The sequence below is a fragment of the Talpa occidentalis genome, unplaced genomic scaffold, assembly GCF_014898055.3.
Source record: "Talpa occidentalis isolate TD23 unplaced genomic scaffold, MPIMG_talOcc4v2.1 talOcc4.4, whole genome shotgun sequence".
Taxonomy (NCBI): Eukaryota; Metazoa; Chordata; class Mammalia; order Eulipotyphla; family Talpidae; genus Talpa; species Talpa occidentalis.
In genome coordinates this window covers 19,780,910-19,794,762 of record NW_023604295.1, presented here as the reverse complement: position 1 = coordinate 19,794,762, position 13,853 = coordinate 19,780,910, and the positions used below count along the sequence as shown (strand labels likewise).

The following is a 13,853-nucleotide window of genomic DNA, read 5'->3' as shown; positions in this document are numbered from 1 at the left end:
CAACAAGGAAGATTCCTGTGTTTTCAAAAAGATAACTTGGTTTAGTTGTTAGTAGAGTGATGTGTGATTTCTGCTGAATAAACTGCAGTGGTCTTAAGGGAAGGGACCTTATTATTTTTGTTTATATGTGAGACATTGGATATCCAACACCGTGCAGAGTACCTGGCACACGCTTGATACTCTTGAAATGGACCAAGCAAAATGAAAGCATAAAATTACATGCTAGTATGACAGCTCACTGCATTAAAATCAGTACACTATAGTAACTTTATGGCAAAGACATGAAATCTTGCTTGAGAACTGACTTGGAAGCATGGAGGGGGCATTGTTGTTCCATCAGCAGCTGGACTGCAGTCATCTGAGCTTTGAGTTTCAGGTTTCACTACAGTTAAGTCTAAAGGGAAGATGAAAAGGCCTGTGAATTATAAATTTTAGAAGAGCTTTGTAGGAACTTTGAGAATGCTACTTATTTTATAAAATGATGAAAACCCCAGTAGTTGCCTCCCACCACCACTGCTTGGATGTCTTTTCTTTTGGCCCAGCAGGCTGCTCGCTGCAAGTGGCAGACCAACCCCTCCCCATGCTCCCTGTTGCCCAAAGTGTGTTGGTAATTCATTGAGTGTTTCTGGGTAAGCTGGTAGAGGGCACAGGCTGTGTCTGGTTTATTAACCTATCTCAAATGCTTGACCCAGTGACTGGTGTAGACCTGAGTAAATGAATAAATATCACTGTTTGGGGGCAGTAAAGTTATGAGGACAAATAATACAATATACTTATAAACAGTGGGCTGCTAGGCTGGCAACAAACTGATTTGTTCTTGACTAGCCCTTTATAATAATTATTTTTAAATACACTTCCCTTTGATAATAGGCAATATATAAAGGCTTCTTGCAAAAAAAAAAAATTTAAGTGTGGTTTCCACTACCAATATAAGACTTTGATTAACTAATTCACAGAAGAAATTATAACTGGCAAATAAATCAGGATAAAAATGATTCCACCTCAGTAGTAATTTTTAAACCTGCGCTAAAACAATAGCATGCAAATTTTCACAAAAGGGCAAACTGCTCACAATGAAGCTTAGTGAGAATTCAATGAACTGGATCACTTTATATACTTAAGTGAAAACTGGTAATATCCTTATACATTCACATACACACATATGCATACACATACATTTCCCAGTTTATGCCAAGAATTCCAATTCCAGGAAACTGAGATGTGATTGGGTATGTGTGTGCATGCAGGAGGTTATTTTGTATTAAGTGTCACAGCAATGTATTGGAAGCACCTCAGTATCCAACAACAGAGGACTGGTTAAACTAATTCATCTATATAGTAGACTCATCTGCAGCCATTTTTATTTTCAGATGCATAAGAAACTGCTCACAATGCAATAGCAAAAGAAAAAAAAGCAAGATGCAAAACTGAATATAGAGTATGTGTCCATACATGCAGAAGAGAAAAGACTAAAAGACAGCTTACCAAATAGTAAAACATAGTTGAACATCTCTCGCTTTAGAGATTGCATATGTTGCTTCCTTATTTTTACCTTTAATATTTTTCAAGTCCTCTGCAATGAGCACAGGGGGGAAAGTTTAAAAAAAGCTTCCTTGGAAGAATCCACTTTTCAGAACTAAAGCTTTTTGTGTGATAACCCATGAGTTCATTCCTTCCAGATTCAGTATCTGGCTCCCAGACTTCCACAGAGCCAGGGAGGAAGGCATGACTAGTATTTCCACTGACCCCTTCAATGCAAAGTCACATATCACTGTCTTTACCCCACTGTGCTGGGGACGGGGCTGGACTGTGCTCATGTCTGCTAACAGTTAGGTCTCAAGAGTGGAGTCACTGTGTTGTGCCCTCCTTGCAGCAACCCCGATCTCCGGAGAACGGAACCCATCTTGGAGAGCCCCTTGCAGAGGACGAGCAGTGGCAGTTCCTCCAGCTCCAGCACTCCTAGCTCTCAGCCAAGCTCCCAAGGAGGTTCTCAGCCTGGATCACAAGCAGGGTCCAGTGAACGGACCAGAGTTCGAGGTACAGCTTTCCCCTCCCTTTCCCATGGGGCGCTACCTGTAGAGGAGAGCCGTGGGTGGAGAATCAGGTTGCTTCCTGACTTCAGTGAATACTGCTCCTGGTGTGGCCACCATGTGATGCTGGGGAGCCCCTTAACTGCCCTCAACATCAATCTCCTTAGTAGAGGGGGGTCATCAGCCTCAGTTACAAGTATTCCATCACAGTGTGGACTAAATTCTTTCTAATCACAGATACCAGTGTTTTCCAGGGAGATCACGGAATATTGATCCTATTGAAAATATAATCACCACCCACCTGAATTTCCATGTCATTTGATTGCCTGATTAGTGTCATGTACCCCCAAGTAACCTCACCCCCTTGTGCCAATGTCATTTCTCATATTCTGAACATAGTTCATATCACTATGTATTCCTCAAAGTGGAATTTAATAAAGACTAATATAGAATACACATTTTTTTTGTCAAGAGGACAAAAATGTCTTTGACTGGCAAGCTGACCAGAGATCTGAGGCATCCAGGAGGAGCAGGGGTGAGGGGTCAAAATAGGGTGGGAAGAGCACAGGGGCCTGTGGTGATGGATCACGGGTGCTGTGGTGGTAGGAGAACTACAGAGACTACACCTGAGGGGAGAAATCAAATACTATCCAAAAATTAACAAAGATATAAGATAATTAATTAAAAACTATATTTGATGCTTCTTGTTATTCCTTTTAGAGAGGTAAAATTAGTGTCTCTGTCCATCTAATTCAAGCCATTCATCATTGTTTAGTTTTCATAAGTGAGGAAACTTGTGAAAAACATTAATATGTCCATCTAATTATACATGACAACTCATTGTTTCTAGCTAGTCAAAATTTACTGTTTCTGAATAACCTTCTTCAAAAGATGTAGTGCTTCCAAACAGCAAAGACCAGGACCTTTTAAAGTATAATTTGATAAATATTAGCACACTTACATATTATCTGTCCTGACAAAAATCACCAGTCCTTAATTCTTTCTTAATCTCTCCATTAGATACAGCCATATTTTGTCTCTTAATATCCTCTTAAATTTTTAAATCGATAAAATCACTGTCCATCTTGAAGAACTTGGCATCTGACATGCATTGCTGGCATCTCTGAGTTGGAATAGGGACCTGGTCTTTGCCCCTGTATTCACTCTACTGACATCAATGACACAGCCCACATCTATGTATACTTTTGTTGTCTTGACCCAAAGCATAAAATTACTTAATTTAGAAAACTGTCATTCCTGTACCTCTTTTCTCTCCATAAGCAACTCATTCTCATTGTTATACAGCAAATACTAAAGAAAACCAAAATTAGGCATATCATTTTACTTCTCTGATATGGTTCAAGTTTAATTCATTCCATGGGCCCTAGTTTCCTGGGTTCAAAGCATTTTATGTCCCTGATATATCCTTGCAAGTCCTCTTTAAAACAAAAACTCTCTTCTGGACCTCCCCTGGTGGCGCAGGCGGTTGAGCGCAGCGCTCTGCAGCTGTCTGCAGCCTCTGCAGCACGGGTTCTATCCTGGCTGGCTGGTGAGGGTCCCACATGGCTCAGCAGACCTCTCCTGTCTCGTCCACTGCTTCCTTCAGCAGTGTATTTCGTCAGTCTGCCTATTCTGTTCCCCGCTCTGTCTCCAGTGAATCCTCTCACCCTCCCATGCATCTGGTCTGTACCCCGGTTCTTGTATAAATAAATAAATAAATCTTTAAAAAAAAACTCTCTTCCACCCTAAATGGCTTCTTCTCACCTATAAACTCAGAATTGGAGGAATGCTCTTCAGTCTGTAATCATCAGGGAGCCCTTCCCCCACCCTTGCTCTGAATCTCTGTAGGATCCTTCTCCTTTATGACTTTTTCCAGCTGCCTCTTACTCCTTCAAGGACCCAAACAACATGCCCACTCCATTTAAAGATCATTCCGGGGCCTCCCCGGTGGCGCAGCGGTTGAGCGCTGGGTTGCGAGGCTGCCCGCGGCCTCTGCGGCGCCGGTTCGATTCCCGGCTGCTCCCCGGCCACCGGAGGAGGGTCCCACATGGCGCGCAGACCTCTCCTGCCGCCCGCTGCTCCCCTCAGCAGTGTACTTCGGTCCTTCTGCCTGCTCTGCTCCCCACTCTGGCTCTGGTGAATTCTCTCACCCTCCCGCGCTTCTGACTGTACCCAGTGCATGTATAAACAAAACAAACGAACAAACAAATAAATAAATAAATAAAACATGCCTCTATAAAAAAAAAAAAAAAAAAAATTAAAAAAAAAAAAATAAAGATCATTCCGCCAAGTAAAATAGGGTTCCCCCCTCCCAGAAAATTCCATCAAAATTATTTATCATAATGGGTAGGTAGTAAAAGAAGAAATCAAACTTAGAATTCTAAGTTAGTTTACCATAATTGAGAATAGAACTTCAAAATCACACCAAATCCCAGCTTGGCCCATAATTTCAGTGTGACCATAGGCCAGTTGTATCATCTGTGTTCAATTATAAAACAGGAAAATAGTGCCACATCATTGAGTTGGAGTGAGAATGCAATGAGACATTGACACAGAAAGCATTGGCACTACTAGTGCCCAGTAATTCATGCCCAGATTGATGATGGTGGTGGTGCTTGCTGGTTTTTCTTATTTTTACTAGTGACTTTTAGACTACAGGCTTGATTTTATTTGGTGAACATTTACTCTTTTCATGAATATGTTGAGGATTTGTCTATGTGGATGATGTCTCCTCCGAGTCACCCAGATGACTCACCACAGAACTCCAGAATTTGAGGCAGCACAGTCATTGTATTTCTTGGCCTTCTGTTTTTTCCCTCTAGCCAACAGTAAGTCAGAAGGATCACCTGTGCTTCCCCATGAGCCTTCCAAGGTGAAACCAGAAGAATCCAGGGATATTACCCGACCCAGTCGACCAGCTGTGAGTGTTTTTCTCTCAAAGAGGTTTGAATACTTAGTGTCCCAGTGAACACACAGGATAAAGTAGTTGGGGATAAACTCATAATTGTGAATGAAAAACTGTTGAGATTAACAGATGCTGGCAGCATCCAGAAGGAAGTCATACCCGATTAGGAGAGAAATGAATAGACCTTGGTTTGTTTCTCCATCCTTAGATATCTTGCTGATCATTAGCACTACTTTTGAGAACAAAACAAAAAGAAAAATTGCTCATGTCATTCCATAATTTCTACTCAGTGGCTTTAGCAAAAAGATGTTGAAGCTAAGACTTAAGACAATATGGGCACTTTCCATAGATTTCTCTTTTCTGTTCTACCCTTTCCCCATTATTATTTTTCATATGAATTAATGTTACAACTTTTCTGCTGTTTTCATGCACCTAGAACTAAGTTTTCTGGACCAAAATCTGGTAAGCATGGTCTGACAGGGAGCCTAACAGTTTTACCACCTGATATATAACAAGTCCCCAACAGTCTTAAAGAAAGAAGGAAGAGCAAATGGAGGCTAAATTTGAAACTTGGGAATTAATTTTGGATGAATTGCTACCTGCTTGTTTTATTTATATTTGTAGAGACTTTTCCATGAAATGATTGTGAATTCTTTTTGGTTTGTGTTTTTTACCTTTTAACATAAAGTATTTCTATATAATAAGAGTAATAATGAAGGGATTTGCATGACTGGCTTGAAGTTCTCTTGTGTACTAACAATTCCCGTTTTGTGTCTTACCTGCTGCCTTTCTTCTGGCTTTCTCCCTTCCATGGATTCTTCTGGATTGGGCTCCTCTTATCGCAGAGCTATAAGAAAGCTATAGATGAGGTTAGTATTACCTTTTCATGGTCCTGCTTTAACAAGATATAAATACAAAACTGATATCCTGATGTTGACATTCAGAAAGGGGGCTAATTGGATCACAGATTTAAATTCACTCGGCGTGACCTGCTGGGAGGAGAGCCCCTTCAACACAAGTCAACCAGAGACCCTCAGATATCTGTGTAAAGCTTCCAAGACCTTCCTTCTAAGCCAGAACATCACAACTCCAGTGTCCAGTCTGGCACAAGAGAAGCATTAGTGCTTTTTGCTGGCACAGTTTTTCATTCTGGTATCTTTCCACAGCAAAGCCTGAGCTCTTACCCTGCACTTGCCAGCCTGCTGGGGGGATGACTCTGAGTGGTTTTTACTAACAAAGAAAAGAGACATCTAGAGCACTGCTAATTTATAGTGTGTGATTTGTGAACAAGGAGTTACTCGGTACTGTTAGATTAATTTTGTGGGACATTAACTACAGCATCAGCAGCAACATCAACTTTAGTTAATGAATCCTGGCGAGTTAAGTGACTTTATTTCCTTATCTGTGGAGACATTTTTCCATTAGAAAAATATATGGCTTTGTCAATCGTAGGTATCTTGCTAAGAAAGATGACTGCCTTACTGCTGTTTGTCAGACCTGCATGAATACAGCCTAGTGGGATTTTTTTTTAAAGAGCCAGGCCTTCAAATAGTCCTAAATGCATGGAATTTGAAGACTACCATTATGGCTTTAAGGCTGTAGCTCTGCTGAGCACCATTTTTGTGAAATGATATGGAAAAAGCACTGGCTTTCGGGTCAACAGACTGCATTCAAATTCTGGATCCCCCAGTAAAATAAATGGCTGGGACCTGTCTTGTAACTTCTCTGGGTCAGAATTTCCTCATCTGTAAAATGGGGATAAACACCTGCTCTGCATTGCTCACAGATTGTTGGGGATCACTTAAGAATCATGGGTGCAGAACATTTTATGAAGTATGAAATGCTGCATAAAGCCAAGAAGGACATGTTTCTATGCAACTAATTTTTACCAGAAAGCCTCACTTTTTCAGAATATGCCTCACATTCAGTTTGATTGGAGAAGTTGTCATCATAGTGAAAGGATTATTGGTTATAAAAGAATAAGACTTTATATGTCTATAGTATGTGGATGGCATTTATAGAAAGGAAAAAAGGGGAATGTTTAATTGTTCCGTGGCTTGACCTTGCCATTTTCCCTCATAATAGTGAGGACAGGGACTATCATAATTTTTACCAATTTTCCCCCAAACAGTTGAAGAAAGGAATGATGCTCTGGTGTTAGGGCTGCCAATGAAATGGGGTTGTATAGGGGCACAATTAGAGGGAAATCTCATGAATCCTGAAACTAACCAGCATGAGGGACAAAGCTCTTCATTTATTTGATCTGGTTAACCTTGGGCATTTAAGGCTTTAAAAAAATTGCTTTATTGGTTTCGGTATACTCCAGCACACTGGACAGGAACGAGAGGGCAAAAATAGAAGTATAAGTAATTATAAGTAATTGAGGGGTGTGAAATGTATACCAAAGTCTCTATGGTCATTTGTATTTGGAAAATGCCTTCTATTTGGTTGCCACAGCTTGGAGCTGTGAGGTAGTGCTACTGGCATCTTAGAGATAGAGCAGAGTTGCTGCTACTCATCCTACAATGCACAGAACAACCCACAATAAAGAATTATCCAGACTCGAATGTTAATAATGCCACAGTTGAAAAGCTTTGAATTAAACTTTTCTCCCATCTCCATCCCTCTGTTTTGATATGCTTCCTTCTCCAGAGACTGATTTACCATTTCCTTAACATGAGATGGAAAGTCTTAAAACTTTCTGAAAACATGATGCTGACTATTGTAATGTCAGGGGAAGAGGAAGTTCATCTTTTCCCTCTCACTTCTTCTTGACTGGCAAATAATAAAATTAATATCGGACAGATTGACAAATGAAAAAAATGAATTTAATTGCATACATTCTCGGAATCTGTATAGACATGAGGATTCCAAAGAGAGTTAGACAAAATCAGGATAGATGTCATTCTGTACTAAAGAGAAGGAAGTAGCATTTGGGACTTCGCAGGGAAGGCAGGCAATTTATAGAAAGATGAAAAAGAACACACACTTAGGAAACAAATGTTTTCTGAGCCATGCAGTAAACATTGGGACAGGGAAGGAGTTTAATAAATTCAGCTAAGTTTCTTCCTGTCTACCAAATCTAGTTCCTACTATGTTGTAGTTATCTAGGGTGATAGCTTTTTTTCTGGAAAAGATCTTCTATCTAAATTCTTTGGATAGGAGAGCAAAGATCATGAACTCTTTTTCTGGATATTTGAGGCCTTGATTGATTTCAGCTCAAAATAATGTGCATGCCAAAGCAGCATATCTAGAGGCACTTAGTGCTAGCTATCACTAATTTAAGGGGGGAAAAATCAATATGGCTAAGTTTCTATCAGTGTGGTATATTTTTTTGACAGAATATGAGATTGTACAATGTGGTCTGTGATTATTTAATAACATCTTGGGAAAAAAAAGTTCTTTTTATTGTAGCACAGTTAAATCTATAGCATGAAGATTAATTATGTATAACAAACACTGACTTTACCACTAATTTTTCATTACCAGATAGGAATCTTAAAAGTCCTGAAGTCACATTCCTAGGTAGAGTGGACAGATTTTGAGGAATACTGTAGTCCAAACCCCTTTTATCTCAGACGAGGTTATTAAAGTTCAATGATTTCCCCAATGTTCTAACTTTAGATTTCCTAAAAAAGAAAAAAAAATATTTTAATATGTAAAGACCAGCTTAAAATTTTAATAGTTCAAAAACTTGAACTAAAATTTCAGTAAACCATTCTGTTTCTAAAAAGAGATCTAAAAGAACACCTTTTTAGGTGAGGTATTCATAAACTTTTTTAAATGAAAAATTATACCTAATTGATTCTGAAAAGTGTTACACCAAAGAAAACTTCAGATAAGAGCCTCTGAAACTATTTTAACATTTACTCCTTACATTTTACCATATCACATTTTTAGTTATACCATCTCAATTATTTTCACAATAAATAGCACTTTTTCCTCTTTTTTGATATTTTCTAACTTAAGGCCTAGAACAACCAAGCAACAAATTACCATAAAAACTCATTATGTAGGGAAATATGTGGTTTTTTCAGAAAATAAAAATGTATGAAAATGGATCTGAACCCAAAGGTGTCCATTTTAGATCATGTCTATTTCCTATAACTTTGCTATTGTCAGTTTTTCCAGAGTGGAAGAATAAGGAGCAAAACTTCCTCTAAACACAGACTATTGGCGATGGAAGATTAATTTTCTTTGACTGGGGATATTACTTTTGAGTTGGTCATTATTATTACCTTGGGATTTTCATATGACTCACCCTCCGCACTGTTACCAATTAATCATAAAAGGAATTTGCAATTATTTCTGTTTCAAGAACGATAGCTTTTGAATAATGCAGAAACAAAAAGTTCTAATTAAAAGTGAAATTATAAAGCAGGTCAGAGTTTTAAAGTGTTCATAAATACCGTGTTTAGAAAAATTTAGGTCATGTTAACAAATTAGAGTTTCTTAAAGTCCATGGGCTTTGGGCCAACTAAATATTTCTAAGTAGCTGTGATTATTATTTTTTTCATTTCCTTTGTCTTATTTTGAAATGTCAGAGATAAGGAAACAAGCCATGGGGAAAATGTATTAATTTAAATAAATCATAGCTAATATATTATTCAGAATTATTGATATTAGAAATAACCTATTTTAAACCATATTCTCTCTTTACATTGTCTTTTCTAACAAATAAACTTTTAAATGTTAGTTTTATTCCTTGATGAGACTTAACATATCCTAATATATAGAGGACAAAATATGAAATAAATTTACCAACTTTGTTATTTTACTGATCTGGAAGATTATAATGTGCTTTTCCATTCATAGCCTTAACAACTACCTAGACTATATTTTTCCCAGTGTGCTCAAGTATAGCATCCCTGTCACTTTCCTCTAAATTTGATTAAGATAAATATTGGCAGTTGTCAAGAGGAAATAAAAAGTCAAAGCTAAAATCTGGGTATTAGCTTTTCTGTTTTGGCCCATGGCCAAAAAATCAAAAGTTAATTTGCATAGCATTCTATCTAAGTGGTAATTTTTTTCTTCTTTAATGGCATACTTCATATTTAAACACCATTGATTCTTTAATACAATTCTATTTCATTTGCACGGATGGGGCAGACACACGCTGAGATGAAAGCCACGCATGTGTGTGCTCGTGTGCACATGTGTAAACACCCAGGAAGTGTGTTCATGTGGAAAATGCACAATTTGAATTTTCAGAAACTTCCATTTTCCAAGGGCTTCAATTCAAATGACTTCAGCACAGATTTTAAAGTCATGATTGCTTTTCCTTTGATTTCCATGAAATTAGAAAGAAAGGATGATTCCTTCATTTAGCAGCATGAATAACTTCACTTCCTAGTCTAAATAAAACACCTGAAGCATTTCCTCTAGTCTTAACCACAATGTAGTAAATTAACATGATGATTTGTTGTCTTCTCAAAATAAAATTATAATTTAATTACATACAGTTACCAATTTTCCTTCTAACCAATTAGGACAGATTATCAAATGTCATTTAGGTCACCTAGATTGCTCCAAATTCTACATCAGCTGAATCAAATACATTTCTGGATTGAAATAAAGAGAGAATATGGCCATAAGAAACTGTGGGATTTAGTATTTTTCAATGAGTTTCTTTCTCCCTAATCCCCTGTCTCTCACTGAATGCTCTGATTCCCACATGGGTCACTAATATAGGGCGAAATGGTAAGACTGATGTCCAATTGCTTTTTCCTCATTTGCATGCTGCGTGCCATAGGCAATTTAACCCATGCAAATTAGAGCGGCCATGCTTTTGCAGAATTGCTTTCCTCTGCATTGCTCTGAAAGCATGTACAGTAAAAGATAGCCAGATACCCAGCACACTGCCTGCAATATGCCTGGTGATTAATACCACATCATCACATCCATAAGGCTAAAGGTTTCATCATACTCATGGAAAACTGAGAAATTATCTCTTCCTCTTGGTGTTTGCATATTCATTTTTACATTATTCACCAGGGTTTCTGCCAGATGACTGCCATTTAAAGCTTAAAAAAAAATAAGTAAAAAAACACCTATCATTCTGGAAGAGAACTCTTTCTTTCTTTTTTCTTTCTCTTTATTTATTTTGTTGTTGTTCCTCTTGATTAACTCAGCTCTGTGGCTCTGTATTTCAGTGGCACTAGGATTTGGGGTGGGCCATTTTTTGATGTGGTGCCTCTGCTCTCCAGGGAATGATGACACACCAAATGAGTCATTGTAGTGTCTGGAACCTTGGGAATTGCTCTGTTCGGTAACTGATGCTAGATTTTGGTACAGTAGCAATCATAAGGGGGAAGGCCATGACTATGGGTTGGGCAGGAGTCCCAAAATCCTGGGGAACAATTACTAAGCCCATGTATTTTCCCATTAACCCTGAGGGTGACCAACTTCACCTTCCCAAAGTACAATAAGAAGCCTGTGTTTGCATATATGTGTACACACCGCGTGCATGCACATATATGCACGTGTATATTCGGAACTGAACAGTCTCAGTCTAGCAATTGGTTTTTGAACAAAGTTTAAATTTATTTCATCTTTCTTTTCTAGTTTCTACACGCTACAAACATCGTTTTCTTAGCTCCATGCAGTAACTATGTTTGTAACAGTTCTCTATCGAGCTTTTTCTCTGGTTGCTTAAGCTGGAGCACTGACATGCTGAGAGATGTAGCTTCGATCATATCTACAATTTATCCAGGCTGAACAAACTTTTCTTTTGTAGGATCTGACAGCATTGGCCAAAGAATTAAGAGAACTCCGGATTGAAGAAACAAACCGCCCACTGAAGAAGGTGACTGATTACTCCTCCTCCAGTGAGGAGTCAGAAAGTAGTGATGAAGAAGAGGAAGATGGAGAGAGTGAGACCCAAGATGGAACAGTGGCTGTCAGTGACATACCCAGACTGATGTAAGAGGACTGTGGTTTTTTTTTGGGTTTTTTTTTTTTTTTTTTTTTTTTTTTTTGCATAGAAGAGCTCTGGGGTATAGGCCAAAGAGATGAGGGGTGGGGCTGAAAGGATTCACCAAAGACAGAGTTGGGAGTAGAACAGGTGGATTTACTGAAATACACTGCTGAGAGAAGCAGCAGGTGAGACAGGAGAGGTCTGCTGTACCATGATTTGTCAGTTCCCTGGCTGGGGATCGAACTCAGGCCTTAGGGGTGATAGTGCTGAGACTTAATCCCTAGGCTACCAGGGGGGCCTCCCCCGGACTTCTTTTTAAATGTAGGCCAAGAGGGGCTAGTCTCCCAAACAAGAGGACAAGAAAAATGAATTAAATATAATATCTATGGGTCTCTAGTTGGATCAATTGACTGGGAACTTGAGTTCTTACTGGAGCATAGTTTTGTAATTACTTCTCTCCATGGTCACCCAGAATACAGAGTGTTTCTAAGAGTGCATTTGTTTTATCTAAGACTGTTGCTGGGTGCCTGTCCCTGCGGTGACAGTCTTGGATTCCCAGGGAGTACAATATTGACAGCCAGACGGTTGGCATGTGCCTTTCTCCTAGAAATGAGTGAAATTATGTGCAATGACATTTACAGTTTAAAATTAGCAACATGAGCTATATATTTCATCATCACCATCATTGCCAAATAAGGAGAAATGGGTGTAGCAGTGTGGGTTAGCATCCATCAAAAGAATCAGGAGTCAAACTTGTGGTTTTTGGCCTAAATATGTCCTGTTACGATTTTTCTACTTCATCTTCTTCACTGTCACTTGATCCTTTTTTTCTTTGATTTTGTTACATACATTTTATTAGTCTCTTTGTGATCTTCCTTTTGGATAATTATATCTGTATTTATACTTACCTATATTTGTAGCCTTTATCTGATTCATTTTTAAAGGGAGAATCACTTCCTTTTTTTCTCAGCAGACTGGATTCTATGAAAGAACCTCTCATCTTCCCCCAGGGCTTCCCAAGTACAAATAAATATTAATTTAATCACATGACATACATCTCTTATTTCCTTCTCAGACACCAAGTCCTGTTGCTTTTGTTTGCTATTCCCATCACAGAGTGTGATGCTACATTTTCCATCTTCACTCCTCATTCACCTCCATTTCTTTGGCTCAGCTACTAATCTTGGTCATCACAACACTCTCCCTATAGAGATGCCTTTTCAGGCTAAAGATTACAGTCTTGTCCAGCAGAGGCTGCAGGGGCAGGGCTGGTGAGTCTGCAGGAAATGTAGTTTATTAACAATGATTAAATATTAAAAATTCTGAGGGACAGATCCAATTGCCACAGATGAAAATCCATACTTGTTATTTTAGTGTTGATTACCCAGTTGCTGGCAACCATAAGTATGCTAAAATATGACATTATGAAACAAATTGCATTAAATTGCTATTTAACAGCAAATAAAATTGTTCTAGAGGCAAAATCACTAATCCAGAACATTTCTACAAAATATGCTGTTCCTTTCCATTTTTTGTCTTGACTCAGCATTGGTTAATTCTTCTAACAGATGTTTTGAATTCCCTTTAAGTACTGAGCATACAATGTCTAGGATGACAGTAGATTACAAATTTAAAAAACTAGTTAAGCTTTCACTATGTGTTAGACACCATACTGAGGGCTTGAGACATTCAGATAGTGCACACTTTAGTCCACCTTCCAAAAGTTTGCTTTCTAGTTGAATAAAAACAAAATTATACATGGAAATCTTCAAAGTAATATTGCCTAAGTAACTTCACATTGTTTTTTTTTTTTTAAGCGTATACCCAGAGGAAAAAAGAATAACCAAGAGTGCTTTGGGGTGATGTTAAATCTCATTGGGTTTTTAAGCTTCCCAGCATATTTTGCAAGACTCTAAATGGGGTTTACCCATGTTTAAAGAAAAGTTTGTGACCTCTTTACCTCTGCAGACACATCCATTTTTGTAACATTTCCTGAATAGAC

General features: G+C 38.4%; 1 protein-coding gene across 5 annotated transcripts in view; it reads left to right on the top strand.

Moving 5' to 3' along the window:
* Positions 1–13,853, top strand: part of TNIK (TRAF2 and NCK interacting kinase) — a 400,363-nt gene that overhangs the window by 346,575 nt on the left and 39,935 nt on the right. For 3 of the 5 annotated variants that reach the window (XM_054700355.1, XM_054700353.1, XM_037525101.2), the window contains 4 exons: positions 1,874–2,037; positions 4,853–4,950; positions 5,781–5,804; positions 11,672–11,856. In XM_054700355.1, the coding sequence (XP_054556330.1) occupies positions 1,874–2,037; positions 4,853–4,950; positions 5,781–5,804; positions 11,672–11,856 (471 nt within the window). The remainder of the gene's footprint in view (positions 1–1,873; positions 2,038–4,852; positions 4,951–5,780; positions 5,805–11,671; positions 11,857–13,853) is intronic. The other 2 variants (XM_054700354.1, XM_037525105.2) reach the window with 1 other exon arrangement.